Consider the following 23,636-nt stretch of genomic DNA (forward strand, 5'->3'; position numbering starts at 1 on the left):
CATCTTATGCTTGAATTATATTTGAATAGCATTAAATTTAATCATTAATATCACATTATGTATGAGAAATATATAAGAAATAAAAATTTCTAAGCGCTTGATGTTGAGAAATCATATTGCTGTATAATTGTAACCAATTTTATCTTTATTAATACAAGCACTGCCAATAAGTCAATATCTGAGAAGAATATTGACAAATTATTCGTCTAACGCAAATCTACGAGTCGAATATATAAAATCAACGATAAATTCTTATTTTTTAAAGTTTTTTAAAGTTTTCAATTGTTATTTTTTAAAGTTTTTAATCTACAATTATATAATAAATATAATACTTATTTTAAATTTATGTCTTGCATTTAATGAACGTTAATTAGTATACTTTGTAATCGTTAGCTTGCATATTGATAATGAACAAAAAATCTTTTTTTTTAAATTACATCATTCAGTAAATGATAAATGGTCAATGGAACTTTGGTCATAAGATGTTTTGTTCATTTTTAATATGCAAGATAACGATTACGAAATATACTAATTAATTCAATAGAGCGCATAGTTAATCGCATGGGATAATTAATGCAGTAACTGCAGTATAATTTTCAGCACGCTGGAGCTCAATAAATTCACGAGCACGGAGTATGCGGGATCCATTCTTGTAAAATAACATAGGCAGATAGAATAGAACATCATAGGACTACTCGTAATCCCGATCGAAGGAAATTAAATCGAATGTGTGAAACATTGTCAACAGGAATCCAATATTATTCTCAGCTATGTATTTTACCGTTATTTTAAAACCAAACCAATATCAATTTTTGAATTATTTTTTGCCGACGTGCGAATATACTGATAAAAAAGATTTTAATCCGATGATTAAACTTACTGACAGATTTTGAAATTTTTAATCGAAAAATTGGCGCATTTTAACATACTTTGTCACTTGCATTCAATTTCCATTGATAGATTAAAATATAAATATCAGACTTTTTGTTATTTCTTTTCGACACATCTTTATTTGTATACAACATATTAGGAGGTTTTCTTTATAATTGGAATACTACAATAATATGGTAATTAATCTTGAAATGTAGAAAAAGAACAAAAGAAGTATCTAACCATCAGTTTGATTTATATATAAATCAAACTATAGTTTGATTTATATATATATCAAACGATAGAGTATTTTCAAAATCTCTACTTATAAATATTTCTGAGTTTAATTTTTATATTGTTCTATATTATATCTTTTTATACACTTTTCGTTTAAATAAGCATAGTTATATCAAATAATTTTTATTCCCACGACACATTTTACACACACATACACACATACACACATACACACATACACACACACACACACACACACACACATACACACATTTTCTTTTATTTTTATTATTTTTATTTGCTTTAATCTAATTAATTTATTTTAAACATTAATACACGAATGTGTATGAATGGTGATGTATTTTAATCATGTTAATGTTTGTTCGTTTATGAATGAGACTATACATGCGTGTATTAATTTATCTATTCGAATTTATGATATTTTTGTTTTCTCTGTAAACTATCGTTACGCTACGTACAAATTCTAATATGGAATGTGATGCTTAAATTGCATGCATATTTTTGTGATGCACATAATATTTATTGCACAAAAAATTTCATTGATATAAGTCCATTAAGTTAAAAATAAATTGAAATTAAAATTGAAAATTCTCTCTCTCTCTCTCTCTCTCTCTTTCTCTCTCTCTCTCTCTCTCTCTCTCTCTCTCTCTCTCTCCCCCCCCCCCTCTCTCTCTCTCTCTCTCTCTCTTTCTCGCTATCTATTTCTTCAATAAGAAAAAAAATTTCACTTGTGTATATAAAATACACAGAAATGTCTTAACATATGAATTTAAATACAGAATATATATGGACAATACACATTTGCTCTAGTGCATAAAGTTATGTTAAATCATTCTTGTTGCTGAATGTCTTATTGCTGAGATATTATACTTTTTCTTGTTATAAAAAATATTCTTGCTATAAAAAATATCGAGTTTTTAACTCAAAACTTAATCAACTTTAGCAAGTCCCTATGTAATAAATAAGGATAAAACAGAATTTATTTTAATATAAATTTGTTAATTTATTCAAATTTATTTTGTTTAAAAAGTAATGTTTAAACGTTAATAACTTAATTTAATCAAATCAATATAATAAATATAATGTTATTTGTGCTAAATTAAATCTGTGCGATGCTAATGATAATATAATTTTGTTATATATTATAATTATAAGAATCACAACTTTAATTTATATATTTATTGTGTTTTCGAATAAATCTAAGAAATGATAACTATTAATCATTCGAAACAAATAGGATTAGATGATAGAAATTCTGCGAGACATTAAAAAATTTTGTAAACTTTTATAAATTTTATAAATTTATAACTTTATAAATTTATAACTAAATTTTATAACTTTTATAAATTTTTAAACTTGTTAGTTCAGTTCACAAGTTCTTTTTACTTGATTTTAATATTTCTTATGCTTCTACATTCTTTTAAGTAATTAAGGACAAAATAATATTAATAATTCAAAACTAAATATTTGTTTTTACGTCATCACCGATTATGACCTGTCACTTCTGATTTTATGAAAACATTGTAACGATTATTTGCAGATGCAACTTTTTTTTCCTTTCGAATCGAAATGCAATTGAACAAAATATGTTAAAGGAACGGTACATTTTACAAAGGTAATACAGTTTTATGATTTATAACAACTTCATTTATCAATGCTCCATCACTTTGAGTAATTTGGTTCGTGCGAAAAGAATAGAAAATGAAAGTTTGTATAATGAGAAAGGTGCGTTACGAGCACGAAAACGTAAGATTATGTATCTTTAACTGACGCATACTAATTACACAACATAGGAAATTTCAATTTCGCAATTTCTGAATATATTTAAGTTTGATTGACACTGTATCATCAATGTCAGTCAAATTTTTCGCTCTTTTTTTATCACCACAATCTTGAAATAATGTAAACAAGTGGGAAGTATAACCGCTGAAACATCATCATCGCTATTCATGAAAATTGCTTCAAATTTAAACTTTTAACATTTAACATACATTAACAAACATATTACTACAAAATAGATCTTCGTGCGATTTTCGTGTGGTATAATTAGCGTGTGTGTGTGAGCTTTACGTTTCGTGAATTTGCGAGTGAGTGCTTTTTCCGCTTTTCTGTCGCGCTTATTACATTGTATGATTTGTGCTTAATTCATGATATCGGTCGCGTGTGTAAGCGTGTCGCGGTGCGTGATAAATTACGGCAAAATATGAGACTGCTGAATTTCGAAAGATTCGCGTATGTTAGGAGCGTTATATCGAGAAGTAAAGTAAGAGCGGCGTAAGCGGCATCCGACGGCTATCGATTTTATCGATCGCATTGATCGTGCTCGTCGCAAGCGAGTTCTCACGTCTTTGCGAATTAATTAATCATTCTCGCTCGATTATTAGGTATTCTTTCGAACCGATTATTGTCGAGTAGAATATCAAGACTAAAAATTAGAGCGAGTAGAAGTGCGTTTGCGAGTAAAGGTCCCATAGAGTAAGACGACGATTTGACTGTCAAAGTATAGTTACGTTTTTCGATGCGCCGTTCGGCCTCGCTAAGTCTGGCCATAAAAAAGGGTTAGAAATATTAGGAATGTGTTAGCATTCCCTTAGATTTTCGGTATCGCGTGAATATTCGATCTTCCTGACTTTTACGTTTTGCGAATTTCGATAGATTATCTTATGATTATGATCCGCTGTCGAATTATTATTTGTTATATTTCGTTGCTTCAAATATTTTCTAATTTATGTTACTATTATTTTTCTTTAAATTGTTATTTCTTCTATTTTATGTTCTATTTTTTATTGAATAAACTTGTTATATTTTTCTATACTAAGTCCGCGCAATTTATTTGAGTGTCGACCTTTTGTGAACGTTAGATTCTGTCGTGTTTGTCGAATTTTTGGATTTTCGTAAAGCCTCGTGTAAATTCATTATAATATCCTTTTCCATAGACCCTCTACCGTTAGGCGAACTAGTCGGCCCGTGGCGAATAAGGCAAGCGTTTGTCGCGTTTTGGCGTTTAACGAATTGATACGTGAAAGACCGTATCTGGCGCCCAATTTCGAGATCTCGATACGGCCTTCGCTTCGCCGCGGCTCGCGCAAAACACCTACCATCCCTGTCCCTCCGAGCGCGAGTATTCTCTTTTCGTTATTTGTGTTTTTGACGACGTTTAAACATCCGAGGATTGTAAAAATATTACGTCGTAAGCTTTTGCGTGAAAATTATGCTCTGCGATATAATACGGTGATTTGAAAATAATGTAACAATATACATTTCGCGCGTAGTTGTATAACAATACGAACACTATAAATATTATACTGCAAAGCGAATTTGTGTGGTTTCCTATATGTTTTACCGCGTAGTAAAATGTATTTTCTTTTTTTGTCGTGATCACAAATTTTGCAATATATGATAAATTTCAGCTATGAATGAATCAAAGTCTGAGATCCAATCCTTCTACAAAGACAAGACCATCTTCATTACTGGTGCTTCGGGTTTTATGGGCAAGGTCCTTATAGAAAAGTTGCTATACAGCTGTTCAGATCTCAACAAAATCTATATATTAATACGAGCCAAGAAGGGTTGCAGTTGCGATCGTTGCACAATCGACTTGAAGATATATTCAAATTACCTGTAAGATATTGTGTGAATTATATTATCTTTATTATATCCTTAATATGAAGAGAATGTTGCATGATAAGGTTGCTATATATTCTGAAATATTCTCATAAGAATCGTATCACATGTTTGTATTTTCTATTTGTACATTTGTATTTAGATTTTATTAATTTTTTTTATTTGATACAACTAATTTCTATATTAAATTGTTAATTATAAATTGATTCTTAGTTATCAAAATTTGCAATTAAGAAAGCTATATAAACTTTATTGACTTATTAGCTAATAATACAATATAATAGTAGGAGAGACCAAGGACAAAAGTAACAGCGTCATGAAAGTAACAAGCCTCCTACTAAATTACACAATATGTTGAATAATTTGTACTATATAGTCAAACGCGTACGCCCCGATTCTCTTCCTTTTCAGCTAATTGTTGTAGAACGATCGCACCGGTTGCACATGCAGGAGTGAAATTAGTGTATTTGCATTATTCACCTAAGTATTTCTCGTTTTAGTTTTTTTGTATCTATGCCTAATTAAAGTGTATATATTGACGTAATTATTTGCCGGTGTATTCTTCTAAAATGTATTCATAAGTTTTTATAGTTGATTTGGCTAAGTCTTGCATCATATTTAGGTTATAATACTTTCATTCTAAAAAATGTGTTTGGGGACAAAAATAACACGACACTCTGTGGACGAAAGTAACATGTTTCAATGCTTAAAGTATAAGGATCTCATAATAACTGTACCAAAGGCGATTCTTATTACGTATGCCATAATTGTGATTCGGAATAGATACCAATCTCTTTTGTATAAGTAGTTATACAATTTTTACACTATTATTTAGAATTAAACTATTATTTAGACTTAAAAAAGTACAAAACTGGTGTGATATTAAGTATAATTATTTTATGATATTACTTATAATTATTTTGCTTAACGAAGATTATTTCTTTTAAGTTTTTCAAAGATGATAAAAATAAATATTTATTTTATTTTTTATTTTAATATAATATAATACAAAAAAAAATTTATAATAAAAGTCATCTTGCTTAATAAAAGATTATAATAAAAGTTGCCTTAAATTGAAAAAAGTCATATTTATTTCATTTTCCCGAAAATAAGAACTGATACTTTTATCCTCAGACTATGTTACTTTCGTCCCAGGCCTCCAGGACAAAAGTAACAATCAACGTACTTGCGAAAAGCTATAGTAGCTCTTTAAATATCTATCATTTGAGATTGAAATATAGGTATAATAATAGAACAATAAATGGAGTTTTTTAACATATAATCTTTTTTGTTATATCTCTAACGATAATTAATTAGGCTGCTTTCCTTTTAGGAGACACAAGCGACACTTTTAACACAAATCGACACACCTCGCTTTCCATTTAGAATTTTATTCATACTCAATCGACACTCTTCGACTCTGCTTGAGAGGAGAGTTACAGTGTGTTTTTTGACTAGTGATGTCAGGTTAGCATGCGCACACAAGCGTAAACACGTATATGTGATATGTGCTGTACAATACGCTCTGTGCGAACAATCTCATTTCGAAAAATAATTATATTATTTAAATTGTTTGCGTGCAATAAAAAATTACAATGGTAAATACTTATGTACTTTATAATCGTAATTAAATAATGATTTATATTTTACATTAATATAAGATTTATAACTTTCATTAATACATTTACAACTTAGATTTTGAGGTTAACTTTTTTTATTTAACTTGATTATAGGATTTCAATTCTTACACTTATGCTACTTGTAAGGGCATTTTCATTGATATGGAGGCACTAAATAATCATAAGTGCGAGCCATGCGAGCCATTGAAGAAGATTGGAAAAGACGAATGTAAGCATATTCTCAAAGTCTTTCACAGCAACAGTTTCAAATCTTTAGAATTAATCAATGTTTTTAAATTTCCATAAATAATTGAAATTATAGTTTTCTAAATTAATATCGAGATATGCATTGATTTATTGTGCATGTAATTATGTATTACAGCGTTCTATTGGAATCGCAATGCCACGTTAGGCTTATTGGCTGCATATAATGCTATGCAGTAGGTATACAAGGCGGGTTCTAACGCAGGTCCTCTCAGGGGGGATGAGGCGCGAGGGGAACCGTGGTGCGGGGTGAGTGACGTCACGCGCGGGGAAGGAGGAACTGCAGCGCTCGGTGAGTGACGTCACGCGCGAGGAAGGGAGTCTGCGAGGAGAAGGGGGATCCGCGGAAAGAAGACGGTGGTGTGAGAAGAATAGCGCTACGTGTGGGAAAAGGACAGCGCTACATGTGGGAAAAGGATAGCGCTAAGTGTGTGAAGAGGACAGTGCGACAAGGATGACATCAACGTGCGACAAGGATGGTGCAATGTAAGATGGCGTGAGAAGGACGACGCAAAGGTAAGTAAGCGACGAGCATATGAAAGAGAGAAAACGACAATAGCGCGAGAACAACGCGTGCGAGAGAGAACGATATTGCAAGAACAACGCGAGTGAGAGAGAGAACGATAGCGCGTACGAAAGAGAGAACGATAATAGCGCGAGAACAACGCGTGCGAGAGAGAACGATATCGCTATACTTACAACTAGCGCAAGAGAGACGCAAGGGATGGGAGCGCAAGGAGAGGCGCGTAAATAATTGCAATTTTTTTTTTCGTTACAATTAAAAATATGTGGAATTTATTTAAATGTGTGTATGAGTATTACAAATTGTGTGTGTGTGTGTGTGTGTGTACTTAATATTAAAATTTAAAAATTAATAAAATATAGGGAAAGAAAATAAAATGATGAATATAAAATAATGCGGACGGTGCGCCGGGCTGTAAGGGGGAGGCAGCTCCTGAAACAGGAAAAACGCTACATTAATTTTATCTTAATTAAAATAAAAAAAATAAAAAAAAACTAATTTAAAAATTTTAAAAAGAAATATGTACCTTAGCCCCCTGGAACTGCAGAGCCGTACCAGTATTCCAGTAACCGTCTTCTTCTTTCCTCTCCCAGTCTTCTTTGTATTTCCCGTATTCTCTCCTCTTCGATTATTCTGTTCTCTTCGTATCTTATAACCGATAGTTCACAGATTTCGTCAAATAGGGACTCCATCCCGAAGAGCAGCCGCAGATTAAAAATGTCGAGATATCTCCACGATCCATTTACATCATTATCCTGGCGACTCTCCGGGGTGTCGCCCCATTCCTCCGCGAGATCGTGTCGCGCGTTCCAGCGCTCCGCCCGCACGTTGCGTCGATGCTGTATGTTGATGAACCCGGGAATTTTGACATCATCGGGGTACTATAAAATAATATATATTAAAAATCCACATACACATACGCACAATTGTTTTCACAAAAACACTACCTACCTTCCAGACAAATACCACTTTTAGTATCACAGAAAATAAGAGCTCTACAAAACTCCTCTTCCAAAATGAAAAATGAAAAATAGAATCCATTTTATTTGCAGCGTAAGAAATAATCACACACACACACACACGGAAAAAGAAATACCACGGTTAAACTCGCTGACGCTCTCCTTTCGGACAATACACGACTGAGATTGAAATCGAATGTTACTCTCCGCTGTAGGAATTATAAAGGTCTCAAAACTGGAAGGGTTACACTAGTGTACGAATATTTTTTACACCCACTGTATATATTAACCATTCATGATCCTTTCATGGTCTTTTTCTACGCTCGGTATAAACAATATGAACAGTATTCCTATGAAGAGAAATGGATCTTGGAACCTTCCTTCTTTTTATGTTTTCTGTTTATGATACCAATATTCGACTGCTTTACACCCTTGCCGCGCGTGTGAGAGAGAACGCGTACAAGAGAGAACGATAGCGAGACTTATAATTAATGCGAGAGCACGCAAAGGATTGGAGCGCAAGGGAAAGGCGTGTAAATAATTGCAATTTTTTTTGTTACAATTAAAAATATATAATTTATTTAAATGTGTGAGTTTAATAAAAAAAGTATACAATATAAAAGAAAAAATAATATATAAAATAGGCCGTCGGGCTATGTGGGGAAGCCGTTTCTGAAAACAGAAGAAAACATATGCATTTCATTAGTTTAAATTATTTAATAATTTATTTTAAGATACTTTTGATATATAATAAATTAAAAGATACTTACAATGTTATCCATGACTCATCTATTTTAATTTGTGCAAATAGGGCACATGTTGCAGGGCAATATTTGATTCAAACATTTTTTTGCACCCTTTGCATGACATATTATCCATATTGCTACAACCTATGGTTCTATGTTCCCGAACAGAACTAGTTTCTTCAAACTGATACGGGTCTTCTAGAAAGCATTTGGTACAATATTTCGATCCATTTTCCATATAGTAATAAGAAATGCAACATATCTTTGTTGCTTCGTTTAATGTTATTATTTCAGGTATGCTTAAATTTCGCTGTTTCTTTTGTAACTTTTCATCAAGAATATCGTCACTATTGTCACCATCGTAATCACTGTCCTTCGCCAAGGGTTCTATTTCTATATTATTGAACTTGTAAATTTCTATTTCCCTTTTTAATAATAAATTGCAGATTATAATTTAAACATTAATTGCATACATGTGCTATGATAATTACGTTCAGATTATTTTCTAATGCAAAGTATATAAAATGTTTTATCAAATATACTACAATGATCAAATTGTGTATGTGTAGGTGACAGAACAAGAATTAATAGACTTAGTGGCAAATAACATGATGATGATCAATACAAACTTCATGCTGAAGTGATATTTCTGAATGCTTTTCCACGTACAAATTCAGGAAAGAATTAAAAGTTATGGCTAAGAAATTAATTTCAGAGCAAAAGGATAAATTATATTTTTTATAATTATTATAATATTGAATTATAATTTAATATTTTCCATATAACTGTGGGCATATATAAAACTTAAACATATATTGTTAGAAATTTCTTTCAAGTTATTAATAAATCATACACATTTAAAGACAATGGAAAATGGAATGTATATGTATATATAAATATATACACATATAAATAAAATTAATAAAATCTACATATGCACGTCTATTTTCAAATCTTTTTCCTTTATGTATTTTTTTTTTATAATATAAATGTATATCTCTTCTATACGAAATGATAATTATAATGATCAGTTTTATTATCGAGAAATATATGTTATGCCATTGATTCTTATTTTCATTTAAATTTAAAATAAAAGCGTTCTTATAATTCAAATGTAACTTCATTTTAATATTTCAGAGTAATAATGTTGATCATGTTTCATACGAATCGTTATGGTATAAGAAGTATTTTTACAGAAAGACTTAATATATGTTGCATTGCGATGTTAGCAGCTTATATCCGTAACTGTACCATGCATACTACCGATTCTTTCAATTAATTACTATGCTTCTGTAAGTTATACTGGGATACCTGAGATAATTTTGGCGATATACATAATTTAACATATTTCTAACCATTTCTCTTTGCAACAAAAACACAATGCAAAAATTCCTAGTAAATAATAGTTGCTGTTTTCGAATTATAAATATTATTATTTGTATATTTTAAAACAAATAAATTTCTGTTTGCAGAAATATTTGTTACTTAAATTAAACTATAAAATTAAAAATCATTTATGTATTGGGAAAAATAATTAGTTAATTAATCTATATATGTTCAAAAACTATATAAAAATCCTAATTTAACTATAATAAATTTTGTCGAAATATATTTGTTGAATATGTATAAATCTTTGTTTCATTAAATTGCAATTCTCTCTATATCTACAATTAATATATCTTAAATTCATATTTGATCAAAATAAATGCACATAGGCGAAAGTGAAAGTAAAATAAGTAACATAAAATTAAAACATATAAGTAGATAAAAATAATATAATATATAATATAAGAATGACCAGAAATGTAAAACTTACTGCTCGCATATGTGTTAAATTAAAATTAAAATTTGAATGGTGTAGACTTCATTGCCGGAGCGTTTAAAATTAAATAAAATGAATCCATTATATATAAACTCAAGCTACAAATTTTATTTATCTGTTTTGATAATTCCTCATATATTTTGCGAATCTTTATTAATTCTTTTGTAATATTGCATAAATAAATAATAAAAAAAAAATAAGATAAGATAGCAAAAATGAAAAGAAGAAGTAGAGATATAGTAGATAGAAAGGCAAAAAAATTAAGAAAGGAATTCTGCGGATCTATTAAGAATTTTTAATAACTAAATGTGTATTCTTTTACACTGCATTTAAGTACAGTGTATTAAATAAAAAATTGATAGCATTCGATCGATTTGCATTTCGATTTCGTTGAAAAATTAGTTTCCATTTTTTTTTTTATATGTTCCGCTTTATTATGTGATGGGCATTAACCATAAGTTTTATAAGCAAAAAAGAGAATATGAAAATCAATAATCTATCTCTTTAGCACATACATGTATAAATTTTGTCTAATTGAAATAAAAAAGTTCCATATTTATATCAGTCACGTAATATTTTTAAGGAAATCACAAAAATTAATGAAATATAATCAAGCAATTATTGAATATGTCATATTGAAGTGTATACTAATATCATATTCAAAAAATTACATAATTATAAAAAATATATAATAATGAATAATAAATCTTTTATTAAAAATAATTTATAGGCAAAGAAATTTAATTAAAATCATAAAATGCCGGAAAAATTATTACGCTATCCGAATCGTTATGTGGAATATGTAGTTTAGGCAAATACGCTTATTGTTTGACAGAATAGAATGTTGGAATGCGCAGCAATTTCTTTCTAATTAGTTTTTATCTTCTTGCATTTTACAAAAAAGTATCGTATATATTACTTCAATTTTCTCTCTCTTTTGTTTGATATATTTATTCAAATCTTATCTTCTTAACAATACAAAACAATCACATCTTCTCTCTTAAGCATATAATAAAAGTAGAGGTAATATATTTCTACTGTATGGTACAGTAACTTTATGGAATAATATCTTCCAGTACGTTGATAATAGGACATCGTCAGTATTCACTATAGTGGTTACTACATAATATTGTACCAGTGAGTATAATTTTTAGCATATTAAGTGTATTCATTCGTTACAAAAACTTTTTACAAGCAGTATACAACTAAACAAAGAAAAGCAAGTCAACATTGTTGTCGACGTGTAAATAGGAACGAGTGATATTTGGTTTTCTCAAGATGCCTCGATTACTAAGGAATTATTCAAAACTTTTTGTTTTGGAGAAACTGAAATAAGGAATGAAATAAGGAATCGTGTTAAGAATGAAATATACAGCTCAGACTTGATAAACGGTTTTTTATTTTTAATTTAGACGCACGCTTCTATTTAAAACCTATGCAATTTAAATATAATATATTTTTGAATGTTATTAAAGATCGTAAACCTACATTGTATATTTAATATCTTAACAATAAAATATGCATTTTTTAAATTTGTATGATTATATAAAACTATTTTAAAAAATTATGAATTTTAATTTGTTAGTTTTATAATTTTATTAAAAAATTATTATCATAATATGAAATATGTGACAGTGTCTAAACACTATACTTTCTATGCACTAATTTTAAAATCGTAAAAATGCTTCAAATTATGCTTTTTACCAATTATATCCCAATCACTCTTGATTTAATTTTAAGCTATGCAATACTCATTTAAAAGAAGATTCATTTTATTTTAATGAAAATGTATATTATATCCACTTCACTAATTTAATTTTCGTTTAATTAATTGAGATGACCAAAATAAAATTTATTTAGTGCAATTATTTAGGGTACAGTGCTATTAATCGCTAAATCGATTTTTAATTGAATTCAATGTTTCATACCTAGGATCTAAAATTCAAATATTTCCGGCAAAATGGATGATTCAAAGATAAATGCAAAAACAAATATAATCTTATATAATATTTAAATAGCAAACTATACTGTCAATATGAAGTGAGATATGCACAGAGCATTAAAGATATGAGATGCAAATGTACTAGGTTTATAAAAATTTTATAATTAATTAAAAAAATAAACATCTATTATTTTTAGAATTTTACTGTGGAAAATAATGTTTATGGCTGTCGAACGGCTATCGAACGGGTCAGAAACGACTGTGAACGAGGCTACGGACTACCAACAGGGCCAAGGACGGCAACAAACGGGTCAAGAACGTCTATCGAACTCCAACGAACGGGCCAGGAACATCTATCGAACGTCTATCGAACGCCAACGAACGGGCCAGGAACGTCTATCGAACGGCTATCGAACGGGTCAGAAACGACTGTGAACGAGGCTACGGACTACTTAGAAGCGACTACCAACAGGGTCAATTACGGCAACAAACGGCTGCGAACAGCTATCGAACGGGGCAGGAACAGCTAACGAACGGCTATCAATAGCCACGGCTATTGAAAAATGAACGGTTATGGAATGATATTGAACGACTGTCGAATGACTATTGAACGTTTGTCGAATGGAAATGAACGACCGTTGAACGGTTATCGAACGGAAATAGTGTGTGTGTGTGTGTGTGTGTGTGTGTGTGTGTGTGTGTGTGTGTGTGTGTGTGTGTGTGTGTACTGCCATTTCTCTAAACTATGTTGTTTCTTCGCTTCCTCGGTTATTCCCGATCGTCGATCCATCGTTGTTTCGATTCGTCGATCAAACGATATGTGCCCCGAGTATCACCGTGCGTTTTATCATTCGTTGCCACTCTTTAGCTCTTCGTTTCTGAGCCGTTCACTACCGTTTGTCGTTTTTCAATAGCCGTTCTGTATCGTCCGCTACCGTTCGTAGCCGTTCGACAGCCGTTCGATAGCTGTTAGTTGCCGTTCCTGCTCCGTTCGATAGCCGTTTCTGACCCGTTCGATAGCTGTTAGTTGCCGTTCGATAGCCGTTTCTGACCCGTTCGATAGCTGTTAGTTGCCGTTCCTGCCCCGTTCGACATCCGTTTCTGACCCGTTCGATAGCCGTTCGTTAGCTGTTCCTGCCCCGTTCGATAGCTGTTCGCAGCCGTTTGTTGCCGTAATTGACCCTGTTGATAGTCGCTTCTAAGTAGTCCGTAGCCTCGTTCACAGTCGTTTCTGACCCGTTCGATAGCCGTTCGATAGACGTTCCTGGCCCGTTCGTTGGCGTTCGATAGACGTTCGATAGATGTTCCTGGCCCGTTCGTTGGAGTTCGATAGACGTTCTTGACCCGTTTGTTGCCGTCCTTGGCCCTGTTGGTAGTCCGTAGCCTCGTTCACAGTCGTTTCTGACCCGTTCGATAGCCGTTCGACAGCCATAAACATTATTTTCCACAGTAAAATTCTAAAAATAATAGATGTTTATTTTTTTAATTAATTATAAAATTTTTATAAACCTAGTACATTTGCATCTCATATCTTTAATGCTCTGTGCATATCTCACTTCATATTGACAGTATAGTTTGCTATTTAAATATTATATAAGATTATATTTGTTTTTGCATTTATCTTTGAATCATCCATTTTGCCGGAAATATTTGAATTTTAGATCCTAGGTATGAAACATTGAATTCAATTAAAAATCGATTTAGCGATTAATAGCACTGTACCCTAAATAATTGCACTAAATAAATTTTATTTTGGTCATCTCAATTAATTAAACGAAAATTAAATTAGTGAAGTGGATATAATATACATTTTCATTAAAATAAAATGAATCTTCTTTTAAATGAGTATTGCATAGCTTAAAATTAAATCAAGAGTGATTGGGATATAATTGGTAAAAAGCATAATTTGAAGCATTTTTACGATTTTAAAATTAGTGCATAGAAAGTATAGTGTTTAGACACTGTCACATATTTCATATTATGATAATAATTTTTTAATAAAATTATAAAACTAACAAATTAAAATTCATAATTTTTTAAAATAGTTTTATATAATCATACAAATTTAAAAAATGCATATTTTATTGTTAAGATATTAAATATACAATGTAGGTTTACGATCTTTAATAACATTCAAAAATATATTATATTTAAATTGCATAGGTTTTAAATAGAAGCGTGCGTCTAAATTAAAAATAAAAAACCGTTTATCAAGTCTGAGCTGTATATTTCATTCTTAACACGATTCCTTATTTCATTCCTTATTTCAGTTTCTCCAAAACAAAAAGTTTTGAATAATTCCTTAGTAATCGAGGCATCTTGAGAAAACCAAATATCACTCGTTCCTATTTACACGTCGACAACAATGTTGACTTGCTTTTCTTTGTTTAGTTGTATACTGCTTGTAAAAAGTTTTTGTAACGAATGAATACACTTAATATGCTAAAAATTATACTCACTGGTACAATATTATGTAGTAACCACTATAGTGAATACTGACGATGTCCTATTATCAACGTACTGGAAGATATTATTCCATAAAGTTACTGTACCATACAGTAGAAATATATTACCTCTACTTTTATTATATGCTTAAGAGAGAAGATGTGATTGTTTTGTATTGTTAAGAAGATAAGATTTGAATAAATATATCAAACAAAAGAGAGAGAAAATTGAAGTAATATATACGATACTTTTTTGTAAAATGCAAGAAGATAAAAACTAATTAGAAAGAAATTGCTGCGCATTCCAACATTCTATTCTGTCAAACAATAAGCGTATTTGCCTAAACTACATATTCCACATAACGATTCGGATAGCGTAATAATTTTTCCGGCATTTTATGATTTTAATTAAATTTCTTTGCCTATAAATTATTTTTAATAAAAGATTTATTATTCATTATTATATATTTTTTATAATTATGTAATTTTTTGAATATGATATTAGTATACACTTCAATATGACATATTCAATAATTGCTTGATTATATTTCATTAATTTTTGTGATTTCCTTAAAAATATTACGTGACTGATATAAATATGGAACTTTTTTATTTCAATTAGACAAAATTTATACATGTATGTGCTAAAGAGATAGATTATTGATTTTCATATTCTCTTTTTTGCTTATAAAACTTATGGTTAATGCCCATCACATAATAAAGCGGAACATATAAAAAAAAAAATGGAAACTAATTTTTCAACGAAATCGAAATGCAAATCGATCGAATGCTATCAATTTTTTATTTAATACACTGTACTTAAATGCAGTGTAAAAGAATACACATTTAGTTATTAAAAATTCTTAATAGATCCGCAGAATTCCTTTCTTAATTTTTTTGCCTTTCTATCTACTATATCTCTACTTCTTCTTTTCATTTTTGCTATCTTATCTTATTTTTTTTTTATTATTTATTTATGCAATATTACAAAAGAATTAATAAAGATTCGCAAAATATATGAGGAATTATCAAAACAGATAAATAAAATTTGTAGCTTGAGTTTATATATAATGGATTCATTTTATTTAATTTTAAACGCTCCGGCAATGAAGTCTACACCATTCAAATTTTAATTTTAATTTAACACATATGCGAGCAGTAAGTTTTACATTTCTGGTCATTCTTATATTATATATTATATTATTTTTATCTACTTATATGTTTTAATTTTATGTTACTTATTTTACTTTCACTTTCGCCTATGTGCATTTATTTTGATCAAATATGAATTTAAGATATATTAATTGTAGATATAGAGAGAATTGCAATTTAATGAAACAAAGATTTATACATATTCAACAAATATATTTCGACAAAATTTATTATAGTTAAATTAGGATTTTTATATAGTTTTTGAACATATATAGATTAATTAACTAATTATTTTTCCCAATACATAAATGATTTTTAATTTTATAGTTTAATTTAAGTAACAAATATTTCTGCAAACAGAAATTTATTTGTTTTAAAATATACAAATAATAATATTTATAATTCGAAAACAGCAACTATTATTTACTAGGAATTTTTGCATTGTGTTTTTGTTGCAAAGAGAAATGGTTAGAAATATGTTAAATTATGTATATCGCCAAAATTATCTCAGGTATCCCAGTATAACTTACAGAAGCATAGTAATTAATTGAAAGAATCGGTAGTATGCATGGTACAGTTACGGATATAAGCTGCTAACATCGCAATGCAACATATATTAAGTCTTTCTGTAAAAATACTTCTTATACCATAACGATTCGTATGAAACATGATCAACATTATTACTCTGAAATATTAAAATGAAGTTACATTTGAATTATAAGAACGCTTTTATTTTAAATTTAAATGAAAATAAGAATCAATGGCATAACATATATTTCTCGATAATAAAACTGATCATTATAATTATCATTTCGTATAGAAGAGATATACATTTATATTATAAAAAAAAAATACATAAAGGAAAAAGATTTGAAAATAGACGTGCATATGTAGATTTTATTAATTTTATTTATATGTGTATATATTTATATATACATATACATTCCATTTTCCATTGTCTTTAAATGTGTATGATTTATTAATAACTTGAAAGAAATTTCTAACAATATATGTTTAAGTTTTATATATGCCCACAGTTATATGGAAAATATTAAATTATAATTCAATATTATAATAATTATAAAAAATATAATTTATCCTTTTGCTCTGAAATTAATTTCTTAGCCATAACTTTTAATTCTTTCCTGAATTTGTACGTGGAAAAGCATTCAGAAATATCACTTCAGCATGAAGTTTGTATTGATCATCATCATGTTATTTGCCACTAAGTCTATTAATTCTTGTTCTGTCACCTACACATACACAATTTGATCATTGTAGTATATTTGATAAAACATTTTATATACTTTGCATTAGAAAATAATCTGAACGTAATTATCATAGCACATGTATGCAATTAATGTTTAAATTATAATCTGCAATTTATTATTAAAAAGGGAAATAGAAATTTACAAGTTCAATAATATAGAAATAGAACCCTTGGCGAAGGACAGTGATTACGATAGTGACAATAGTGACGATATTCTTGATGAAAAGTTACAAAAGAAACAGCGAAATTTAAGCATACCTGAAATAATAACATTAAACGAAGCAACAAAGATATGTTGCATTTCTTATTACTATATGGAAAATGGATCGAAATATTGTACCAAATGCTTTCTAGAAGACCCGTATCAGTTTGAAGAAACTAGTTCTGTTCGGGAACATAGAACCATAGGTTGTAGCAATATGGATAATATGTCATGCAAAGGGTGCAAAAAAATGTTTGAATCAAATATTGCCCTGCAACATGTGCCCTATTTGCACAAATTAAAATAGATGAGTCATGGATAACATTGTAAGTATCTTTTAATTTATTATATATCAAAAGTATCTTAAAATAAATTATTAAATAATTTAAACTAATGAAATGCATATGTTTTCTTCTGTTTTCAGAAACGGCTTCCCCACATAGCCCGACGGCCTATTTTATATATTATTTTTTCTTTTATATTGTATACTTTTTTTATTAAACTCACACATTTAAATAAATTATATATTTTTAATTGTAACAAAAAAAATTGCAATTATTTACACGCCTTTCCCTTGCGCTCCAATCCTTTGCGTGCTCTCGCATTAATTATAAGTCTCGCTATCGTTCTCTCTTGTACGCGTTCTCTCTCACACGCGCGGCAAGGGTGTAAAGCAGTCGAATATTGGTATCATAAACAGAAAACATAAAAAGAAGGAAGGTTCCAAGATCCATTTCTCTTCATAGGAATACTGTTCATATTGTTTATACCGAGCGTAGAAAAAGACCATGAAAGGATCATGAATGGTTAATATATACAGTGGGTGTAAAAAATATTCGTACACTAGTGTAACCCTTCCAGTTTTGAGACCTTTATAATTCCTACAGCGGAGAGTAACATTCGATTTCAATCTCAGTCGTGTATTGTCCGAAAGGAGAGCGTCAGCGAGTTTAACCGTGGTATTTCTTTTTCCGTGTGTGTGTGTGTGTGATTATTTCTTACGCTGCAAATAAAATGGATTCTATTTTTCATTTTTCATTTTGGAAGAGGAGTTTTGTAGAGCTCTTATTTTCTGTGATACTAAAAGTGGTATTTGTCTGGAAGGTAGGTAGTGTTTTTGTGAAAACAATTGTGCGTATGTGTATGTGGATTTTTAATATATATTATTTTATAGTACCCCGATGATGTCAAAATTCCCGGGTTCATCAACATACAGCATCGACGCAACGTGCGGGCGGAGCGCTGGAACGCGCGACACGATCTCGCGGAGGAATGGGGCGACACCCCGGAGAGTCGCCAGGATAATGATGTAAATGGATCGTGGAGATATCTCGACATTTTTAATCTGCGGCTGCTCTTCGGGATGGAGTCCCTATTTGACGAAATCTGCGAACTATCGGTTATAAGATACGAAGAGAACAGAATAATCGAAGAGGAGAGAATACGGGAAATACAAAGAAGACTGGGAGAGGAAAGAAGAAGACGGTTACTGGAATACTGGTACGGCTCTGCAGTTCCAGGGGGCTAAGGTACATATTTCTTTTTAAAATTTTTAAATTAGTTTTTTTTTATTTTTTTTATTTTAATTAAGATAAAATTAATGTAGCGTTTTTCCTGTTTCAGGAGCTGCCTCCCCCTTACAGCCCGGCGCACCGTCCGCATTATTTTATATTCATCATTTTATTTTCTTTCCCTATATTTTATTAATTTTTAAATTTTAATATTAAGTACACATACACACACACACACAATTTGTAATACTCATACACACATTTAAATAAATTCTACATATTTTTAATTGTAACGAAAAAAAAAATTGCAATTATTTACGCGCCTCTCCTTGCGCTCCCATCCCTTGCGTCTCTCTTGCGCTAGTTGTAAGTATAGCGATATCGTTCTCTCTCGCACGCGTTGTTCTCGCGCTATTATCGTTCTCTCTTTCGTACGCGCTATCGTTCTCTCTCTCACTCGCGTTGTTCTTGCAATATCGTTCTCTCTCGCACGCGTTGTTCTCGCGCTATTGTCGTTTTCTCTCTTTCATATGCTCGTCGCTTACTTACCTTTGCGTCGTCCTTCTCACGCCATCTTACATTGCACCATCCTTGTCGCACGTTGATGTCATCCTTGTCGCACTGTCCTCTTCACACACTTAGCGCTATCCTTTTCCCACATGTAGCGCTGTCCTTTTCCCACACGTAGCGCTATCCTTCTCACACCACCGTCTTCTTTCCGCGGATCCCCCTTCTCCTCGCAGACTCCCTTCCTCGCGCGTGACGTCACTCACCGAGCGCTGCAGTTCCTCCTTCCCCGCGCGTGACGTCACTCCCCCTGCACCACGGTTCCCCTCGCGCCTCACCCCCCCTGAGAGGACCTGCGTTAGAACCCGCCTTGTATACCTACTCTATGCAACCAGATAAAGAAAATGTTAAAAAACAAAGAAACTTTTGGCACAATCTTGCAAAAGAGTTACATAAAGTAGGATATAATGTAATAATTGCTTTTTATGTACATATGAATTTGAAATCCTTGATTGGTATAAAACATAACTAATAAATAAAATAATTATATTATATTTATATTTATGAATTTTAGGTGACTGCTGATCAGACCAGATGGAAATTTAATGCTCTCTTAAAGAAATATAAAGAATGTGTCGATAATAATTCCAAATCGGGAAGAAGTCCAATGACATTTGCTTATTTTGACGAAATGCAAGATATGTTTAGCCACCGGAAAAATATTAATTGCAATCACGTAATTGGTACTTCATTTATTGGAAATAAAAGACAATCATCTTCATTAGAACCTGAACAGCAAATATCATCGGTAAGAAAGCAAGTGTCTTCATTTACATCTGAATTTTTACCAACGAAAATTTCAAAAATAAAATGTCAACAGGAATTGTTCAATATGGCATCATCTTCTAACACACCATGTTCTGAAACATCACGTACTGAAACATCACGTTCTGAAACACCGCGTTTAGAAACACCATCTTCTGGAACATGTTCTGAAACTTTATCTTCTGGAAAAAGAAAAAAAAGTCGAGCTGGATCTGCAATAAATATTACCAACACAAAATTGGAATTAGAAAAGCAATGGTTGGAACATCTAAAAGTATTAGATGAAAAAAGCAAGAAAGAAGATGAAAAATTGAAGAAAATAGATCAGAAATTACAGTTAAAAGAAAAACAGTTATTATGGAAAGAAATGATAGTAAATCGGAAAATGCAAAAGAAAGAAGAGAGACATAGAGAACGAATGAGATTTGAAAATGAAAAATGTCAATTATTGAAACAATTAATAGAATCAAAAGACTCTTTTTCGGTTAATGATATGCTGTCATTTAAAAAGTAAGAAATTTTTTAAGTATAGTAAACTGTATTCTTAAAAACGCTTTTATCGTTATAAGTTGAGAATATAGGCCAATATATTTATAGTTTAAGTTTTTCAAACAGATTCTTTTATTTTTGTTATAAAATTTATGTCTTTATATTTTATTACGAAGTTTATACAATAATTTTCACAAAGTTCCTATATGCCAAAGTTTTTAGTTTTATTATTAAATAATAGTTTTAATATTATTTTTATTATTAAAAATTTTATGTTATTACTAAAATAAGGCTATAAAAGTTTTCAAAGTAATCTCACTTTAACTATAAGAACTATTAGTTTATTATTTAATATAATATTGTAGGATATTTTGGTGTAAGGATGTAAAATGGAATAGAATACTTTTTAGGGCAAATGACTATTATTTATTCGTTGGATTACAGGATTAATACGAATAAAGAGATACGCTCGTCTAACGTACGTCTTCGCGCTCTCGCAACGACACAGAGACTACTCGTATCGCGGACCGAAAAATGCTCGGGCGACCTATCTGTTTATACCTAACTCAAGTGCTCGGGTGGTCTATCTGTTTATTTCTAGGAAAATACTCAAGCACTTGGGCAGCCCTACGGACTCATTCTCCTTCAATATAATAAGTTTTTTGTTTCATTATGTCATTACATAGTACATAATGTATTTGCATAAATTTATACAAGTTTCTTAAAAGATTTTTTTTCTATTTTATTAATATATTGAGTAGTTGTATATTTGTGATAAAGGTTTAAAAAATAAATAAAGTACATATAAAAATAATTTTATTTCTAAAAGTACAAATACACAGGGTTATAAGATTTAAGAATATGATGTAATTATTTGTTTACTGCGGAAACATTTCATAAAATAAACTTGATCTTCGATCGTTATTATTTGCGTGTCCGTGATTTTCTCTTTCATCTATGACACCTACAACGTTCGCACCATTATCTTCGTCATATAAATCCATACCATCATCAAGACCATCGATGCATATATTGTGTAAAATACAACATGCTATAACTATTTGAACTATAAATTAAATATCTTGATATTCGTTGAAAAATTTTAAACGTCGAAAGCGTCCTTTTAATATACCAAAACTCTTTTCTACTGCCATGCGCGTAGACGAATGTATAAAATTAAATTCAATTTGTTGTGCTGTGAGTTGACCATTATTTTTAAATGGTGGTACTAACCAAGATAGAGATGGATACGCAGAGTCACCTAATATAAACGTTCTATTTGGGAATATTCTATCCTTATTATTTTCTGATTCCCAATAAAGACTTGACCGCCGTAAAACTCTGGCATCATGGAGTGATCCAAGTTCACCACAATAAATATTTGTGAATCGCATATTAGACGTAACAACTGCTTGTAATATTATCGAGTAACTTTTTTTTCTATTACAATAATCAGCAGCGTTTTCTTTTGGCTGTAGAATGGTGATATGCGAGCCATCAATTGCTCCTATGCAATTTGGAATTCCTTTCTTATTTTGAAAGCCATGAGCAACTGCAATTAATGATTCTCCTTCTGGCCATTTGATTACATCATCTAATTTGGTTTGAATCCAAGTAATCACTCGTCGAATCACTCGAAATATTGATGATACGGTTACGTTAAATCTATCCGACAAAGTACGATATGGCTCAGTGTTGCTTAGAAACCATAATGTGATTAGTAAACTCCATTCTGCAGTTATTTTTGGTCGACCAAATGAATGCGATGGCAGAATTCCACTTTCTGCAAGTTCATCTATAAATTCAAGTATAAAAAGAATAAAGGAAGTTTATATAAAATAAATAAAAGTAAGTAATAACAGTAGTGAGAAATAATCAACTATTTGATATTCAGGATTATACACTATTACAGCATATTTCATAAATATCAAAGGCGAATAAGCTTTATTCTATAAACTATATCTCTATATGAGCTCTAACAAATGTTAAATAACTATAATATAAATTAATCATAAAATTGTATCTTTATTTTTATTTTAGGATGTGCCATTTATTAATCCGTACTCTACAACTAACTGTAAAATTACTATAACAGATCATTAATATTTTAAAAATAACATTTTTTGATAATAAAAACATGAAAAAAATGTAGTAATATAATAAATAATTTCCACATATATACCGATTAATGTCATAACAATATGACGATGTAATCTGAGATGCTCTTTGAATTCTGCATTTGTCCAGCTATGTACAACTTCTATGTAATTTTCCACTCGATGTCTTTTACAACCAACTTGCAATATTTGTAGGATTGGAAACATGTCATGATCATATTCATTGTCATCTATTGAAATTTCATCTTCGATACTGCTGCTACTACTACTACTACTGCTGCTGCTGCTGCTGCTGCTGCTACTGCTACTGCTACTGTTATTTTCCACCAAAAGATCAAGTAGTGGATTCATCTGAAGAAATTATATAATAAAAATATATTAATATAAATAGAGAGAAATATAAATAGAAGTTAATATAATAGAAATTATAGAAATAATAAAAATTAATAAAAATACATTAATATACAGTAATACACATAAAAATATGTGTAT

At 30.3% G+C, this 23,636-nt stretch overlaps 1 protein-coding gene across 6 annotated transcripts; it reads left to right on the forward strand.

Moving 5' to 3' along the window:
* The first annotated feature begins 617 nt into the window (after nt 1-617).
* On the forward strand, nt 618-21,951 carry LOC145967772 (uncharacterized). 6 transcript variants are annotated; one of them, XM_083092710.1, is made up of 7 exons: nt 618-2,743; nt 6,086-6,350; nt 6,486-6,600; nt 6,754-7,151; nt 20,288-20,521; nt 20,594-21,048; nt 21,472-21,951. In XM_083092710.1, the coding sequence occupies exons 5-7, from the start codon at nt 20,381-20,383 to the stop codon at nt 21,590-21,592; spliced, it is 717 nt and encodes a 238-aa protein (XP_082948836.1). In that variant the 5' UTR covers nt 618-2,743; nt 6,086-6,350; nt 6,486-6,600; nt 6,754-7,151; nt 20,288-20,380; the 3' UTR covers nt 21,593-21,951. The 6 variants fall into 6 exon arrangements, with proteins under 6 accessions (XP_082948836.1, XP_082948837.1, XP_082948839.1 ...); XM_083092711.1 differs by having other exon boundaries at nt 6,754-6,884; XM_083092713.1 differs by having other exon boundaries at nt 6,754-6,811.
* The last annotated feature ends 1,685 nt before the right edge of the window (nt 21,952-23,636 follow it).

Source organism: Camponotus vicinus, unplaced genomic scaffold (genome assembly GCF_025532165.1).
Source record: "Camponotus vicinus isolate PSW18456_S1 unplaced genomic scaffold, iyCamVici1.0 SCAF_3, whole genome shotgun sequence".
Lineage (NCBI taxonomy): Eukaryota > Metazoa > Arthropoda > Insecta > Hymenoptera > Formicidae > Camponotus > Camponotus vicinus.